This window comes from Lepus europaeus, chromosome 2 (assembly GCF_033115175.1).
Source record: "Lepus europaeus isolate LE1 chromosome 2, mLepTim1.pri, whole genome shotgun sequence".
Lineage (NCBI taxonomy): Eukaryota > Metazoa > Chordata > Mammalia > Lagomorpha > Leporidae > Lepus > Lepus europaeus.
In genome coordinates, this window is record NC_084828.1 from 92888902 (window position 1) to 92908246 (window position 19345).

General features: G+C 46.7%; 1 protein-coding gene across 1 annotated transcript in view; it reads right to left on the minus strand.

Annotated features, from left to right (window-relative positions):
* MCF2L2 (MCF.2 cell line derived transforming sequence-like 2) overlaps window positions 1-19345 on the minus strand; it is a 256883-nt gene that overhangs the window by 106215 nt on the left and 131323 nt on the right. Inside the window, exons 11-13 of the mRNA XM_062210313.1 lie at window positions 15678-15869; window positions 13186-13377; window positions 1254-1431 (exon numbers count right to left, since the gene is read on the minus strand). Of these exons, the coding sequence (XP_062066297.1) occupies window positions 1254-1431; window positions 13186-13377; window positions 15678-15869 (562 nt within the window). The remainder of the gene's footprint in view (window positions 1-1253; window positions 1432-13185; window positions 13378-15677; window positions 15870-19345) is intronic.

Here is a 19345-nt window from a genome sequence, read left to right on the forward strand (position 1 = left end):
ACAGACAAACTTTAAAAAAGTGCCAAAAAGTATTTGCTAATCCAAATGAGGGCAGGAAAGGAGGAAAAGAGGAATTAAAAAACACATGACACAGACAGACAATAAATAAAGCTATAGTCTACGGCCCTACCACCCTGAATGCGCCCGGTCTCGTCTGATCTTGGAAGCTAAGCAGGGTTGGGCCTGGTTAGTACTTGGATGGGAGACAAATAAAATTGTAGTTCTCTCTGTCTCGTCTCCCCTCCCTTTCTCTCTCTTGTTCTGTCAGTCAAAGAAATAAATGTATCTCAAAAGAAAGCTGGAAAAGCTGAAGTGGCTGCTATATTAGTATCAGACAAAACATATTTAAAAGGAAAATGAGGGAAGGACATTTCATAATTATAAAAGGGCTAATATGAGGGTATTTCAAAAAGTTCACGGAAAATGTATATTATGAAAAAAACGGATTCATTCCCCAAAAGGCCCAGAACAGCTAGTGTTGGGCCAGGCTGAGGCTGGGAACCAGGAGCCCAGACCTCAGTGGGTCTCCCATGTGGGTAATAGGGACCCAAGTACTTGAGCCATCACCTGCTACCTCCCAAGGTGTGCATGAGCAGGAAGCTAGAATCTGAAGCAGAGCCAGGATTTGAACACAGGAACTCTGATATGGGATGCAGTACTTAACCGCGGTGCCAAAGGCCTGCCCTTACAGTCGTTCTAACATTTGAAAATAAATCACTGCACACTAACAACGGATCATGTGTGTGAGGAGGAAACATATGAACATCTCAGTGTATGCGCCAACAAGAGAGCACTTGAAGAAGTCAACCATCGTTCATGATAAAAACTCTCAAACACACTAGGAAGAGAAGAGATTGTCCTTAAGCTGATAGAAGATATCTGTGAACAACTTACCGCTAACATCATACTTCAAGGTGAAACATGAACTCTTCCCCCGATACTGACAAAAGACAAGAGTATCTGCGTTTACCTGCCCTGTTTGACATTGGACTGAAGTCCCAGTCATTATAATAAGACAAAGTTAAAAAGTCATAAAGACTGAAACAACATGATTGTTTTTCCACAGAGAAATATGTTCTTACTATTAACTGGGTGCCTACTGTAATCTCAGTGTTCATGTCTTTAGTGTCTGCACCATGACATAGCTGTAGTTTGTTTTCGATAATATCTGTCAAAAAAAACAATGCTTCCCAATCTCCACCCTCACCGGTACTTATGAAAGCCACAGAGATCCCTCCTCCTAAATGACCTACCCAATGCAGAGGGCTGGCTGGTTTTTGGTGACACCCATTTTGGGGAGGACTCGGGATGGGGGGCCACAGGCTGCACGGGGCGAGTCTGCTTGGCTGCCAGTTTCATCAGACTCACTTGCCTCTTGTGAAAGACTTCCTGCACGTCGCCCAGCTTCTGCAGGACTCGCTGGGCTTTGGCCTGCAGGAACAAAAGCAGATCATGATGAAGAGGTCTCTCCTCGCTAAGCCTGAGAACACAAAGTATTCCCTGTCTCCCATCTTCCCCTCCTCCCCCATGCCTGCCATGCTCAGGTGAGCCTCCCCCGGGGCATCGCGGTGCACGTCGTTGCCTATCTTGTCACATGCCACAATTATGCTATGACCTATGTCTCCCACGTGAGACCTTTGAGAGCCAGGACCGTATCCTTTGCACTACAGGATCTCCAGTGTCTGGAATGCTGCCTGCCACAGGGCAGCGCTCAGGAATCATTCGTCAAATGGATAAATGCTCACTAAGCCATGTGCATTTGTGGTAGGAAAAGATGCCACCGGCCACAGATGAAGGGCAGCAGGAGGGCTGCTGTACAAAGCAGGAGGGCTTCAAGATAAAAAAAAGCTTCTCCCAAATAAGGACCCTGTTGGAGAAGAGTTTCAATGTTCTCAGGAAAGCAGGTGGCTGCAGTCTGGGGCAGGATCGAGAGGCCCATGAAGCACTAGCAATGGCAAGGATACACATTTGAATTTTAATCTGTGTGGTCCCTCTCTCTATGTAAGTAGGAAAACAAGAGCTGGAGCAATGCCAGGGAAAAAACAGAGCTCACGGATGCTGCCTTAGCTGACTGTGCGCAATGAACGAGGCTCAGGAAACAAAGAACAAGACCTGGAAGTCTCTGAGTTCTGCCAAGGCCTGCTTGCAGCTGAATATGCTCCTTCTGGTCTTGCTTCCAGCAGGATATCGCTCCAGCTCTGGTGGGTCAGTGGAAGTGGGCAGCCCTTTCTTTGTCATGCCAACTTGGACAGGTCTCTCCTGGGTGATGCTAACCACCAGAGGGAGGACCCAGCATCAGAAGAGCTGAACCCCTACAAACCAAGCAGTGTTACTCAAAGTAACTCATTCTCAAAGTGCAGGCTCCGCACACACCCACGGAGTCTGGCACAGCTTGCAACCAGAAAAGTAAACTTGTCTTTCTTAGGCTGGCCCGTCTTCCGAGTGAGGGAAAGCACACAGAGCCCCGAGGCAGACCTTGGAGCAACTGGGGCTTCCACTGCCCAGGAATGTCAGCTGTGTCAGCTGTGGATCAACCGTTCCCCTACAGCCTGCGGGCCTCTGGAGGCACCTCGCCAGGGCTGCTCTGACTCTGCAGGATCTCAGAGGCCAGACCTGCACCATCCAATACAGCAATCACCAGCCACACGTGGCCAACAGGCACCTGCGATGCAGCTACTCTGGACTGAAATGTGCTGTAAATCTAAAACCCACACTGGATTCTGAAGACTTGTGAAGAGGATATAAAATACTTCATTAAGCATTGTTTATATTGATTGTACATAAAATAATATTTTGGAATAGGCTCAATAAAACTATTAAAATTGGGGGTCAGCATTGTGGCACAGCAGATTATGCTGCTGCCTGCAATGCAAGCATCCCACGCCAGAGTGCCAGGTCCAGTCCTGGCTGCTCCGCTTCCAATCCAGCTCCCTGTTAATAAGCCTGGGAAGGCAGTGGAAGATGGCCCGAGGATATGGGCTCTGACACCCATTTGGGAGATCCAGATGAAGTTCCAGGCTCCTGGCTTTGGCATGGCCCAACCTTGGCTGTTGCAGACATTTGGGAAGTAAACTAGTGAATGGAAGGGCTCTCTGGCTCCCTCTCTCTCCTTTTCTCTCTGTCACTGTGCCTTTCAAATAAATAAATCTTTTTTTTTTTTAAATGCTATTGAATTGATTTTACTTTTTTCACCTTTTAAAATGTGACCACTGGAAAATCTTAAAATACATATATTAAAATACATCTATTGGACAATGCTGATCTAGATCAAATTCTTTAAAGGGCCAAGTGGTAAATATTTGGGGCTTTACAGTTCATCTGGTTTCTGGTGCGACTACCAAATGCTGCTATTATAGCATAAACGCAGCCATAGATTTTACAAACGCTGAGTGTGGCTGTGTTCCCGTAAAACTTCCGCAACAAAAGCAGGTGGCAGCCAATCTGGCCCACAAGCCTGCAGTTTGCTGGCCTCTAGTTTACACTAACCTGAGGTCCCTGTTTAAAGGGTCTCTGAGAATGCACCCTGCTCAGAAGCTCAGCTATACAGTGGACTGAGGTTCTGATAACACAGCTAGGGGGCCAGCTCCCAAAACAAACCAAATTCCCTCTGTGAGCATGAGGGCAATGTCGGTTTCCACTCTTGGAGGGATGGTGAAGACTTGGTCATCTGCAACTATCACTTTGCCCTCCTGGCCCCATGAGACACTCTATAAAGCTGAGACAAGGGCACAAATTGATGCAAAGATCAAGAAACTTGATTGACGGAGTGACTGTTGCATTTGCGGTGTAACGTGGACAGCCTTGGCGAGAGATCAATGACTCAAAAGTTAGACTGGAGGGGCCTTGCATACCTTTGCCCTCTCCCTCTCACATTTCTTCCCTCAGATCTCAGCGTGAATGCTGGGAGTGGCAGAACAGCCAGAAGCAGCCCTAAATTCCTAAGCTTAGATAAGGGGGAAGTTCATGCAAGATTAACAACCATGTTTTCCTTTTTTAAAAGTTTATTTATTTGAAAGGCAGAGAGAGAGAGAGAGAGAGAGAGAAAGGAGAGAGAGATTAACTGATCCCCCATCTGCTGGTTCACTCTCTGAATGCCAGCAACAGTCACAGCTGAGCCAGATCAAAGCCAGGAGCCAGTAACTGCATCTGGGCCTTCCACATGAGTAACAGTAACCCAAGTATTTGAGCCATCACCCGCTGCCTCCCAGGGTACATTAGCAGGAAGCTGGATTGGAAGCAGAGTTGAGAGTTGACCCCAGACACTGTGATATGGAATGTGGGCAATCCAAGAGGCAGCTTCCTTCTGGCCATAACACCTGCCCCCTTCTTCTTTCCATTTGGAAATCTAGTCTACACACCATGATCAAAAGTATCTTTTTAAAATGTATGCCTGATCTTATAACTCCCCTGTTCCAAAAGCCCTTCAGGGCTGGTTTCCCCACTGTCCTGGGGCTGGTTTCCCTTGGATCTCACTCCTGACAGTATCCACCCCTGTCTTCCAGCTGTTCCCCAGGTGCTCCTGTCTCCAGCCTCATTGCCTTCGCATCTTCTGTTCCTTCTGCTGAGGTTCCCTCCCTCTACACTGTTTCCCTGAAAAACTGCTGCATCTTCCAGATTTATCTAGGCATTTCCTCCCGGGTGAAATATCCTAGCCTCCCAGGCTGAGCTGACCACTGCCTCCTCTGCGTTCCCCATTGTCTCGTCCTTCCTATCTGCTCTCAGACCCGGGAGCATTGACTGGGAAGGTGCTTGTTCCCCACTGAACTGCCAGCACATGATGGCAAGGATGGTGACTTGCATTACTGTATTCTCAGAATACAGCGTGGGGTGTCTGGCGCAGACTGGGCACCGGTGAGTATCTGAAGGGTTGAATCTTGCTGTTTGCCACTGAGATTGGTTCATTCTCTGGCGGAGGTGGTGAGGGTGAATGAGGGAGAACAATCAAGACAGCAGCACAGAGTGGCATGATGGCCATGCGCTGGGAGCACGCCCTGTGAGAGTTCTGACAGTGACAGTGACAGGGGCACTGCTGTAAGAACCGCGTTTAATTACTGATGTGGTTTTGATAGCCACTATGTCTTCAACATAACAGACTCAATCGGAGACAGACTACCAGCTTTTTTAATTTTAGTAAATTTTATTTTTTTCATGTAGGTCTATGCAAAACTGCCAAGTACGAAAGAGTTCCCATACACCTCACAGCAGTTTTCTCTTTTATTAACACCTTACATTGATTTATTACCATTAGTGAATAAATATTAACACATTATTATCCAAGTTGGTATTTTATTTACATGTCCTTAGTTTTTACCTAATGTACTCTTCCCTTTCCCTCTCCCGAGTGAAACATCACAGTTAATCCTCAAGTCCTCTGAGGATCTATTGGTTGTGGTAGCTTTTCAGATTTACCTTGGTTTTGATGACCTCAACGGTTTTTTGTTTTGTTTTGTTTTGTTTTGTTTTACAGGCAGAGTGGATAGTGAGAGAGAGACAGAGAGAAAGGTCTTCCTTTTTGCCGTTGGTTCACCCTCCAATGGCCGCTGCGGACGGCGCATTGCACTGATCCGAAGCCAGGAGCCAGGTGCTTCTCCTGGTCTCCCTTGCGGGTGCAGGGCCCAAGCACTTGGGCCATCCTCCACTGCCTTCCTGGGCCATAGCAGAGAGCTGGCCTGGAAGAGGGGCAGCCGGGATAGAATCTGGCGCCCCAACCGGGACTAGAACCCGGTGTGCCGGCACCGCAAGGCGGAGGATTAGCCTGTTAAGCCACGGCACCGGCCCCTCAACGGTTTTGAGGAGCATCGATCAGGGATTTTGTAGACTGTCTCTCGACTGGGATTTGTCTCAAGTTTTCCTCATGATTACCCTGAGGTCATGAGTTGTGTGTATATGGGGGGGGGACCCCACAAAGGAAAGGTGCCATTTTCACATCAAGGGTGGACGCTATCTGCATGGCTTATCACTGCTGACACTGACGGTGACTCTGAGCACTTGGGCTAGGTGGTGGCTGTTAGGTTTTTCCACTGTGAAGTTACTCTTTCACTTCTCTCTTCCTATACACTATGCTACACTACGCAGCCAACACTTAAGCAGAGAGGGAGTTGTGCTTCCACCTTGAGATCAGGGTATCTAGAGAAATAATTAAGAATTCTTCGGCATGAGGGATCAGTCTCCTCTCCACCATTATTTATATAACCTATGTATTTATATGTATGTGTCTATATCAGCAGGGATTCATGGATGAGTATCTATTTTATATTCCAGGTTATAATCCAATACTACTTTATTAACTTTGTTATTCAAATTGTTCCAGCATTGGCCATCCAAAGCTCTTTTGCTTTGCACCTGTGTCTCATCACTGTGATGTGTGATTTTGTTCAGCTTCTTAGCACTTCCTTACTTTCCTGCCCCAGTCCCAGAAGCAGCATAGAACAGCCACAACCTTGAACACTGTAGACTTTGGGCCTGGAAAGTCAGGGACACACTAGCTTTTATGAAAATCTTTCATGTCACAGTTTTATGACTTTGATTTATCCATAATCTGTATAAGATACTCCTTTAACTGCATTCACTAATGGCCTCTGAGGCATGACACATTTAAAAAAACAACTTATTATTTGTCCCCTCTGAAACCCATGTTGAAATTTAATCTTCATTATGAAAATATGAAGAGATAGGACAAAGTGGGCCCATTAGGAGATCATCAGGGCCCTGCCCTGGATCAATGGGTTAATGAGTTTATGAACTATCCCAGCAGGGGGCTGCTATAAAAGTTAGGCAGGGCTCTTGCACATTTCCAGACTTTGTGCCACCTCAAGACTAGTAAGAAGGCAGTCACCAGAGGCAGCCCCTTGACCTTGGACCAGAACTGTGAGCCAAAATAAATCTCTTTTCTTGATAACTTACCAAGTCTATGGTAGTGTATTAATAATAAAAAATAGATTAATACAGAATAAGAAAATATATTATGATGTTTTTGCTTTTTATGCACTTTTTTCCCTAAGATTTATTTGAAAGTCAGTTACAAAGAGAGATGGAGACACAGAGAGAGAGAGAGAGAGAGAGCGCAAGCGAGCAAGAGAGAGAATATTCCATCCACTAGTTCACTCCATAATGGCCAGGGTGGAGCCATACTAAAGCTAGGAGCCAGGAGCCTCATCAGGGTCTCCCATGTGGGAAGCAAGGGCCCAAGCACTTGGGCCATCTTCTGTTGCTTTCTCAGGATATTAACAGGGAGCTGGATTGGAAGTGGAACAGCCAAGACACCAACCAGCACCCGTATGGGATGCCGGCATGGCAGGCAACAACTTTACCTGCTATGCCATAGCACCAGCCCCTAGGAATATTTCTACATGTACAGAGTACTATGTTGATATCCAGGCCAGTATTCCCCAATAGATGAAACTCACTCTCTTGACATAAGAGGATACTTGAATATTACAACCTAGAGTATAAGCCAAAAGAAGAAAAGATGGGTGTGTCTTGGTCCTTTTTCTGCATCTATAACAGAATAACTGATATTGGATAATTTATAAGAACAGAAGCTTACTTCTGACTGTTCTAGAGGCTGGGAAGGCCAAGGGCATAGTGCTGGCATCTGGTGAGGGCCTTCTTGGTGTATCATAATGTGGTGAGAAAGCACACATGAGACAGACAGAGGAAGGATGGAGCCCGCTCCAGTGATAATAGCATTAACCTGTTCATGAGGGAGTGATGCATGGCCTAATCACCTCTTCAAGGCCCTGCCTCTTCATACTGTTAAAATGGCAATTAAATTTCAATCTGAGTCTTAAAAGGGTCATTAAAACCATATCATTTGGGGCCAGCACTGTGGCACAGCGGGTTAAAGCCCTGGCCTGAAGTGCCGGCATCCGATATGGGTGCCAGATCTAGTCCCTGCTGCTCTTCCAATCCAGCTCTCGGCTATGGCCTGGGAAAGCAGTGGAAGATAGCCCAAGTGCTTGGGCCCCTGCACCCACGTGGGAGACCCAAAAGAAGCTCCTGGCTTCAGATCAGCTCAGCTCCAGCCATTGCAGCCAATTGGGGAGTGAACCAGTGGGTGGAAGACACCTCTCTCTGTCTCCACCTCTCTCTGTAACTCTTTCAAATAAATAAAATGAATTAAAAAAAAAAAACATATAGTTCCTCTCCTGACCCCAAAACTCCTGTCCTTCTCACATACAAAATGCATTCATTCCATCACCATAGCACCAAATGTCTTAATTTGTTTCAGCAGGAACCCAAAAGTCCAGAGTCTCGAGTTAATTAGATGTGGGTGAGACTGGAGGAATGATTCATCCTGAGACAATTCCTCCAGCTGTGAGCCTGTGAAACCAAAACAAATTACCTAATTCCAAAATACAATGGTGGTACATTCTCATTCAAGAAGTGAATAATGGGCAGGATGAAAGGGGCAACCGGTCCTGGTAAATCCAAAACCCAATAACGAAAACAATATAAGCCTTAAAGCTCCACAACTTTCATTCATGCACTGTCTCCTGGACACACTGGACGGTGGGCCCCCAAAGCCTTGGGCAGCCCTGCCCCTACAGCTTTGCTGAACTCAACCAACACAACAGCTCCCCTGGGCTGGTGCTCCATGCTGGTAGTTCTGTGGTTTCAAGGGCAGCCCTGTCCCCACGGTTCCACAGTGCGTGGATCTAGTGGAGGCTGTCTGTGGTGGCTCAGCCTGGATATGGCATCCTTTGATATTAGGGCAAACGTAGCCATGCCCCCAATGCTCTTGCATTCATCTACGCTGCAGATTTAATACCACCTGAAGGATTTCTGCTCGCACTTCTATAGTAACCACTGAGCTGCATCTCAGGGACCACCTGAGCCACAGTTGTGTGGCTTTGGGCCATACTGTAGGGAGGAGAGATCCACAGAGGGCACTCAGGCCTGTCTCCTAAAACCATTCTGCCCTTCTAAAGCTCTGGGCCTGTGATGGTGGGAGGGCGGCCTCTAATATCTCTTAATACCTTTGGGGACTTTGTCCCAATGCCTTGATGAATAACACGTGGCTCCCTTCTAGCCACACAAATCACTTAAGCAAACATTTTCCTCCCGAACATACTTCACGCTTTATTATGGTGAGGCTGCAAATTTTCCAAACCTTTGTGTTTTGCCTCTCTTTTAATTATAAATTCCATCTTTATCTCTTGGCACTCACATCTCACTGTATGCAGTTAAAAGAAGCCTTAGAATCTGGCGAGGACCTTCATTCTACATCATAACAAGGAAGCAGGTGTGAGACACAGTGAAAGAGAATGACAGGGACTGAATTTATCCTCTTAGCAGAAACCCACTCTGGTGATAACTAATACACTGCCCTGAGAATGGCGTTAATACATCCATGGGAGTGGTGTCCCTGAGTTAATCATTAAGTAATGGCCCCACCTCTCTCTTTCTCTCTCTTAAAAAAAAGATTTATTTATTTGAAAGTCAGAGTTAGAAAGCAGAGAGACAGAGAGAGTTCTTCCATTTGCTGGTTCACTCCCCAGACAGCCACAATGTCTGGGGCTGGGCCAGGCCAAAGCCAGGATCTTCATCTGGGTTTTCCATGTGGGTGACAGGGACCCAAACACTTGGGCCATCTTCTGCTGCTTTCCCCAGGCCATTAGCTGGGATCTGGATTGGAAGAGGAGCAGCTGAGACTCAAAATGGTGACCATATGGGATGTCATAGGCAGCGGCTTTACCCCCTATGCCACAATGCTGGCCCCATGACCCCAGTTCTAAACATCATTACAAAAGCAACTAAATTTCAATTTAAGTTTTGGAGAGGACAATTAAACCACAGCAATGGGCTTTGGGGGCTAATACTACAGTCCATTTTATATATAGGTTTTATTATCATTATTTCTCTTGTATTCTTTCCCTTCCCCCCATGTTGCTGCCTATTTCTAAGAAGCAGTTCTCACTAAGTTCTAGTCACTCCTGGTGGATGATGTAGTAGGGGAGTTTGCTGAAATTGATCAGAACTGCAGCTGCAGCTACAAGTCTCCTTGGTTGACCTGTTCTACTTAAATGATCAGTTCACAAAGTTGGAACTGGGTTGAGACTGTTCTGCCTTAGGAATTTGACCACAGCTACTGATGCTGTGTCAGCAGAATGGCACACACATGAGACAGGCCGTATCTTTGTCCCTGGTGCAGGAAAAGGGAAGAGGAAGGGTCCCGTGCTTGGTTAAGGTGGCCTGTCCACTCTCCCACCCTACCTTGAGGTCACTCTCACAGCCAAAACTTGGTGGGAGGAACTCAGGGAAAGAGCACAACCACCTTAGTCCATCTTGTGTTGCTATAACAATGCACCCAAGGCCAGGTACTTTATCCAGAGGTGTATTTAGCTCACAGTTCTGGAGATTCAGGAGCATGGTGTCAGGTGAGGGCCTTGGGGTGGATGGACTCACTAGGCAGGAGCCTGTGTAGGAGAGGGATTCAGGGGAGGTGCCAAGGCCTCTGATAACAACCCATTCTCACAGGAGCTAATCCAGTCCCACAGGCCTGGTCCACTCCTGTGGCACAGCATCAAGCCGTACATGAGGCTGGCATTCACTAAGGGAGAGCTCTGAGTCAAGCTGCCCTCTGCCCCCTGCCCACCCACTGTTCAACAGGCCTGGAATGGACACCAGGCCAAGCAAGGCACACAGACACAAGGATGGATGAGTCAAAGGCCCTGCTGTTCAGGAGCTTCCAGTTTAATAAGCAGAACAGACACTAAAAATACACAGCTAGAATGCAGTGTGATCTGTGTCATAGTAGAGCAAAGTCTGGGTCCATGGGTGGACAGCAGGGTGTTTCCTAGATTACTCATAAAATGCTAATATTCTGTTTGCTCCATCACTACATTGTCTCTGTCCTGCTCTGTGCCCAGGAAACTGACCTCTATGACTCCACCGGATGACTTCATGGGCTTTTAGCTGCCTTTGGCCAATGGGATGCATCGCCAAGAGGCGAGAAATCAGAGACGGAGAGGGAGAAAAGCAGAGGTAGATAGATATTTCTCTACCAGGAACTGTATTTCTCTACCCAAGGCCACAGCTCCTTTTGGCAGCCCTCTTACCAGTCACAGCTATAGCTTTTCTCGGGTTCCTTTTGGCTCTTCAGGCTCAGGAATGGCAACGGCTCCTTGTTTCTTGCTGGTTCCAGAGTGCTTCACCATTCCTTGGTTGGGTTCCCTAAATCCTGCATGTATCTTTATGAACAGTGCCTAGGTCAAACTCCTTTTAATCCTAGGAGTGGGCAGAACCCTCAAACTAGGTGAACTGTCTTCTTTAAAGGGTCTGTGCATGATTCCAAAGAGGTAAAGAAGCCCCTGAAACAGAGGTACATGGCAAGATGGTATGGATCTCAGAAGAAGGTGTGTTACTGTAACCCTGCAGGCTTCATGGCAGAGTGCTCTCCTCAAAATGCAAATGCAATCACGTTACTCCCTACTTCAATCCTTCAACAGTTTCCCACTACTCTTAGAATAAAGATCAAACTCCGGGGCCGGTGCTGTGGCATAGCAGGCTAAGCCTCAGCCTGCGGCACCAGCATCCCATAAGGGTACCAGTTCGAGTCCTAGCTGCTTCACTTCTGATCTAGCTCTTTGCTATGGCCTGGGAAAGCAATGGAAGATGGCCCAAGTCCTTGGACCCCTGGGAGACCCGGAAAAAGCTCCTAGCTCCTGGCTTTGGATCAGCTCAGTTCTGGCCATCACGGCCATTTGGGGAGAGAACCAGCAGATGGAAGACCTTTCTATCTTTCCCTCTCTGTACCTCTCAAATAAATTAGATCTTTAAAAAAAAAATCAAACTCCTCAGTGGCATCCACAAAGCCCTGCCTCATCACTCAAAGCATCCCTCCCTTATTCTCCAGACTCTGCCACCTGCCTTTTGGTTTTGCACTTGGTACCAGAGTCCCTCCAGCTTGGACTTTGCACATGCTGTTTCTCCCATTCAGAAAGCTTCTCCCATCTTCTCAACTCACTCTATAGCCCTTGGCTTGCAAGACTCTTCCCTGGAGCTCCCTCATTCCAGGTCAAATTCCTCTGTCACATGCCCAGCAGGACCCTGGGTCCCTCCTCCAGGGCACTTAGGTAAGCTTGCCACATTTTGTTGTAATTATTTTGTTGATGGCAGCCTCTCTAACTGTAAGCTCCATGAGGGACAGAAACATGCCTACTTCTGCCGATCGCTGTGTCCTTGGCACTCAGCAGAGAACGTGACGTATCAGAGACACAAGTGTTTGTAGAGAAATGAATGACTGAAGGTGGTATTTGATTCAGACTAGGGAGGGTCACTTACCAGGATGTTCAGGCCTGGAATTTATAAGGCCACCTCAGCTTGACTGCTGCTTAGCCATGGGGCTGTCACTGTGGAGCAGTGGATGAAGCTGCCACTTGTCACACTGGCGTTGCCTACAGGAGTGCCAATTTGAGTTCCAGCTGCTCTGCTTCCAATCCAGCTTCCTGCTAGTGTGCCTGAGAAGGCAGTGGATGATGACCCAAGTGCTCTGTCCCTGCCATCCATGTGGGAGACCTGGAGAGAGTTCCTGGCTACTAGCTTTGGCCTGGTCTGGCTGTTGCGACAATTTGGGGAGTGAACCAGTGAATGGGAGATTGATCTCTCTCCTCTCTCTCTCCTCCCACATCTCTCTCCCTCCTTCTCTGTCACTCTGCCTTTCAGATCAATCACCAAATCTTTTAAAAAGCTTTATTTAAGAATAGCCTAGCTAGGGGCTGGCGCTGCAGCTCACTTGGTTAATCCTCCGCCTGCGGTGCTGGCATCCCATATGGGCACCAGGTTCTAGTCTCAGTTACTCCTCTTCCAGTCTAGCTCTCTGCTGTGGCCCAGGAGGGCAGTGGAGGATGGCCCAAGTACTTGGGCCCCTGCACCTGCATGGGAGACCAGGAAGAAGCACCTGGCTCCTGGCTTTGGACTGGCACAGCACCAGTCATAGTGGTCATTTGGGGAGTAAACCAACGGAAGGAAGACCTTTCTCTCTGTCTCTCTCTCCATCTGTCTATAACTCTACCTGTCAAAAAAAAAAAAAACAAAAAAAAAAAACAAAAAAAAAAAAAAGAGAGAGAATAGCCTAGCCCACTGTGCACAGGCTGCTCAGTGCGTCCTGCATGGATGTTGTGAAAGCCTCTCCTCCTCACCCCCTTTCCAAGCACAGCATCAAAATTCAGCCAGAAAGCTTACCTTTACATCGGGGGTGAGTATCAGCTCAAACTGGTTGTAAAACTCCTTGGGGCTGAGCAACCGGCACTCCTTGGCTGTGCTCAGGAATGTCTCAATGTCATTCAAGGCAACGTCAACCCCCTCTCGAGACTGGCACTTGTCTACAGCTTGGGAAGCCAAGAGGAAGATCCCTGCTTCACACCACTGGCTGACCTTTAGAAAAGAAACACAGTGCCCAGTGCAGTTAGCCTGACCGCAACTCAGAGCCAGCTCAATCCTTAGGAGGCTTGAACTCATATGGGGCCTACAAGCATTCTGAGACAATGGGAAATTGCCAAGGGACAGCACAAAGTTCAGCGAGTTAACCACTGTGAATAAAACTGAGGTGGACAATCCCAAACCAAATCTGTCCATTCCTCAGGGAAATCACTCATTCATTAAAATTAATCATATAATCATTCTTGTCTTTCCCACTGGCAGGAATGGCTGTCTTTCCAGGAGCAGAGAGTTATGTATTTCTAAGGCATCGATGGCTTTTTGATTTAGTTTACCTGCTAGGCCTCTTGGCTTGCGTCTTAATTGGTTAGGAGAGCACAAAGCAATTAATGGGGCATTAGACCTGGCCCCTACATGCTTTCCTGGTGGAGGGAATGTTTCTTTTCACAAAAATATCACTTCCCTCTGAATTTCCCAGTGACTCACATTTGCATTTATTGGCATTTGTCTTTCCAAAGAAGCATCCAAGAACGCAAAAATGTTCTTTGTAATTCAGAACAGCAGTACTCAAGGTTTCTGGATGCTAGGAGGAAATCAGATAGGTGGTGAATTCTAACAATTCAATCTTTTTTTAAAAAAGACTCATTTTCTTTGCTCTTCTGAACTTCACTAAGATCCCTAAGAGAAAGACAGTGGGCCCTAGGCTGCCTGAATATTTATGTGCAAAGAAGTTACCAGTGCATTTCCATCCACTGTGTGACCAGAAGAACAATGCAAAATACACAGAGGAAAAGGTCAAAAAGGAAACACTCCAAGGTGGCTCTCTCTAACTGGGAAAATGATAAGTAACTTAGATATTTGTCTTTATTTTTTCCTAAATTGTCCCACACTGAACATGTACTGCATTAAGACTAACAAAAAATAACAAAGATAGTTTAAGCCTAATGCTTATCACTGACAGGGGAGGGAGATGAGATGTATAAGTGCCCATGCTTAACTTTTTCCTTCCTCCCTACATTTTTGGATTCTCATACTTTGATATATATTGTGAAAGCTTTCTCTTTACATACCATACCTAGAAGGGCAGAAAACATTGAGCTGGTTCTGCAGAGTCTTTTTCACAGACACACACACACACACACACACACACTATTCTCTCTGGAGCAGAAATGGAGTCAGGAAAACAGCAGCTGATCTTGCAATGAGCTCAGCACACAGGGCAGGCTCCACACCAGCCCCTTCTGAGCCACTTGCTTCTGGAACAACTGCATTTCATTGATGTTAAAATCCCTTTGGCAATGGAATAATGTAAACAGCCTGGGTGGGTGCCCCCAGCCATGGGAGAGAAACAGCTGTGGGAATGGAGTATGCTGACTCATGGCCGCCAGCCACATGCTGCCGGGGAACAGCTGACAGGGAAGGCTCCAGAAGGCAGTGCTTGTACTGACGAGGAATTTGTAGAGGTCACCTTCAGAGGGCACCATGGTCTGCCTACCCCTCTCCCTGTGAGGCCCTGTGCACACAGCCTTGTTGTCTAGCCTAGGAAAACTGGGGTTGGAGGCTGGCAGTCACGGTTTCAAATTTGGCTTCCCCTATATGGGGTAGGCATGGCCTTGGGGCACCACTTATCCCCAGAGTTCTGAGTTGTCCCTGCAGCACCTACTCCACCTGGACCAGATGCACTTGGGCACTTGTCTAAAATACTGGGTATCACCCCAGACCTACAGAATCTAAGTCTCCAGGGTGGTACGCTAGGAAATCTGTGATTATAACCCATACCCTGTGTGATTCTCGGGGACTAAATTTTGAGACCCATTGACTTAACCACACTCAATTTCCACTTCTGCCTGCACGATAAAGCCATTAATATCTTCCTCATAGGCTGTCTAGAAGACTAAATAGAAGACACAATAGAGTTAGGTGCACAATAAACAGCCTTTGCATGAGGAAAACATTTTGCAAATATAGCAGTGGCTTAAATACACCTGAAAAGAAGTAAAGAAATGTCCTTGGAGGACCAGGCCCAAACACATTCTTTAAATCTGGTTCCACATGGAGGAAAATGGGCTTTTGTTAATTTCACGGGACGGGGAGGGACAGCTGGGGCACCTGCTACCTTCAGTCCCTCTCCCACCCAGAACTGGGGTAGTTTCATAATGCCTCTGGAGTGCTTTTTTTTCTGTATAAAATACTCGAAGCTGTCAGCAATCGTGGAAGGCAGGGAGGAAAGGTACGGTTCAAACCATCTTACAGAAAATCTTGCAGACATATCATGTTCATGGCTTTGTTTCGCTCACCTTGTCTAGCTGTCTATGCAGCTCCAAGGACTTTCCTAAAATGTCATATCTTTTCTTGTTTTCATTGATGAAGTCGTCACAAAGGTGCCTGAGCTCCACACACCTGGGCCTGATGGTGTCCACTGCGTAATGGTGGTTTTGGATGAACTGGTCCCCAACCAGAGCAAGCAGCTGGGCCTTTTCCAAGGGTTCCTGCAAAATGAACATCCACAGCCCAGCATTAGAAGTCAGGACATGTGAGGTTGATTACTGCCTGGCAGTGTGCGTACAAAAGATGCTGACCCAGGTCTCAGACTGGGGAGCCTGAGAAAGCTCTGTGGTGTGTTCTAGTTCCCGGGAAGCAAAGCCCAATCCAGGTTCATGTACACTCTGAAGAACAGCCCATCTTTCATTCAAATATTTGTCGAGTTGGGGGTTAGATAGTGAGAATATTATGTTAGCAAGCCAGGGATTTTTTGTTTAATGGAGAATTCAGGTATTAACTAAATTATACAACTCATGAAATTATTGTAGTTGTGATAAGCTCAAGGGCAGAACAGCACAGTGTTAAGTACAAATCACAAGAGATTCTCAACCCCCTATTAAGAAAGAGAAAAAGAAGGAGAGACTTGGCCCTGAGCCTGGAAGAAGCTCCTGGCTCCTGGCTTTGGATCGGCCCAGTTCCAGCCATTGCAGCCATTTAGGGAGTGAACCAGCAGATGGAAGACATCTCTCTCTCTCTCTCTCTGCGTAACTCTGACTTTCAAATAAATAAATAAATCTTTTAAAAAAGAGAGAGAGAGCAATCCAACTTCCAATAACTACAAAAAATGCCTTGGAATACATTTAACCAAAGAGATGAGAGATCTCTACAATGAAAACTATAATCAAATTTATATAAAATTGACTTATTAAAAATAAAGAAGACATGGCTGGCGCCGCGGCTCAATAGGCTAATCCTCCACCTGCGGCGCCGGCACACCGGGTTCTAGTCCCGGTCGGGGCGCCGGATTCTGTCCCAGTTGCTCCTCTTCCAGGCCAGCTCTCTGCTGTGGCTAGGGAGTGTAGTGGAGGATGGCCCAAGTCCTTGGGCCCTGCACCCCATGGGAGACCAAGATAAGCACCTGGCTCCTGGCTTCAGATCAGCGCGATGCATCTGCCACAACACGCCAGCCGCAGCAGCCATTGGAGGGTGAAGCAACGGCCAAAGGAAGACCTTTCTCTCTGTCTCTCTCTCACTGTCCACTCTGCCCGTCAAAAAATAAAGAAGACACAAAGAAATGGAAAAGCATCCTGTGTTCATGGAGTATATCATCAAAACGTGTAAACTACCCAAGGCAATTTACAGATGCAATTCAATCCCTGTCAAAATCCGGATGATATTTTTCATACAACTAGAAAAATATTACTAAAATTCATTTGGAACTACAAGAGACCCTAAATAACCAAGCAGAAGGCATTATACTACCTGACTTTAAAATATATAATAAAGCTACAGTAATTAAAACAGATCTGTAGACCAATGGAGCAGAATTGAGATCCTAGAAGTAAATCCACATATCCCTAACCATCTGATACTCTGACCAAGGTGCTAAGAACATGCATTGGAAAAAGGATAGTCTTTTTACTAATGATGTGGGGGAAATTGGATATCCACAGGCAAAAAAATAAAACTAGACTCCTATCTCCCACCATTTATAAAAATCAGCCCAAAATGAAGTAAAGACTTAAATATGAGGCCTGACACTTTCAGATTATTGACAGAAAACATAGTGGGAAGACTTTAGGGCACTGGAATGGGCAAGGATTTTTCTGGACCATACCCTAAAAGCCCAGGAAATAAAAGCAAAAATAGATAAATTCAATTAAAGAGCTTTTGTGAGAAAAGGAAGCAACTGACAGGGTGAAGAAACACCCCACAGAATGGGAGGAAATATTTGCAAGCTATACATCAGACAAGGGGTTAATATCCAGAATATAGAAAGAACTCAAACAACTCAATAATAAACCAAATAATCCAATTTAAAAATGGACAGTGGATCTAAACAGATATTTCTTTTCTTTTTTTTTTTTTAAAGATTTTATTTGTTTATTTGAAAGTCAAGAGTTACAGTGAGGCAGAGGCAGAGAGAGAGAGAGAGAGAGAGAGGTCTTCCATCCACTGGTTCACTCCCTAATTAGCCACAATGGCCGGAGCTGCGCTGATCCGAAGCCACGAGCCAGGAGCTTCTTCCGGGTCTCCCACGTAGGTGCAGGGGCCCAAGGACTTGGGCCATCTTCTACTGCTTCCCCAGGGCATAGCAGAGAGCTGGATTGGAAGTGGAGCAGCTGGGACTAGAACCGACACCCATATGGGATGCCGGCACTGTAGGCGGTGGCTTTACCGGCTACGCCACAGCGCCGGCCCCTTAAACAGATATTTCTCAAAGAAAGACATACAAATGGCCAACAGGTATATGAAAATATGCTCAACTTCACTGTCCATCAGAGAAATGTCAATCAAGGGGCCTGCACTGTGGCACAGTGGTTAAGCTGCCACCCGATGCCAGCATCCCACATGAGCACTGGTTCAGGTGCTAGCTGCTCCACTTCCAACACAATTCCTTGCTAATGTGCCTGGGAAAGTAGCAGCAGAAGATGGCCTAACTATTTGGGCCCCTGCCACCTACATGGGAGACCTGGATGGAGTTCCAGACTCCAGGCTTTGGCCTGGTCCAGTCCTGGCTGTTGTAGCCATTTGGGAAGTAAACCCTTTCTCCCCATCCCACCTTCCCCTCCTCCCCCCCCCCCCCCCCCGTAATTCTGCCTTTCAAATCAATCTTTAAGGAAAAAAAAAACCACAAAGAAATACTGATCAATGCTGCAGTGAGGTAATAGCTCACTCCAGTAAGATTAACTATTGGCTGGCGCCGTGGCTTAACAGGCTAATCCTCCGCCTTGCAGCGCCGGCACACCAGGTTCTAGTCCCGGTCGGGGCGCCGGATTCTGTCCCAGTTGCCCCTATTCCAGGCCAGCTCTCTGCTATGGCCCGGGAAGGCAGTGGAGGATGGCCCAAGTGCTTGGGCCCTGCACCCGTATGGGAGACCGGGAGAAGCGCCTGGCTCCTGGCTTCGGATCAGCACGATACACCGGCCACAGCGGCCATTGGAGGGTGAACCAACAGCAAAAAGGAAGACCTTTCTCTCTGTCTCTCTCTCTCTCACTATCCACTCTGCCTGTCAAAAAAAAAAAAAAAAAAAAAAAAAAGATTAACTATTAACAAAAGGACAAAAGATAACAAGTGTTGGCAAGGATATGGAGATAGGGAACTCCTGCACACTGTTAGTGGGAATGTAAATCAGCACAGCCATTACGGAAAACAGTGAGAGGTTCCTCAGAAAGTAGAAACAGAACTGCCATAGGGCCCGGCCACCCCACTTCTGGCTGTATACCCAAAGGAAATGAATCCATCAGTGAAAAGACACCTGCACTCTGTGTTTATGGCAGCGCTGTTCACAACAGCCAGGAAACGGAGACACCCCATGTCCATCACTGATGAATGAATAAAGAAAATGTGGCATCCATACACATGGAATATTACTCAGCCATGAAAAGGATGACATCTTGTCATTTGCAACAAATCAGATGGAAAGGGAGGTCATGGTAAGTGAAATAAGACAAGCACAGAAAGACAAATATCATATTATCTC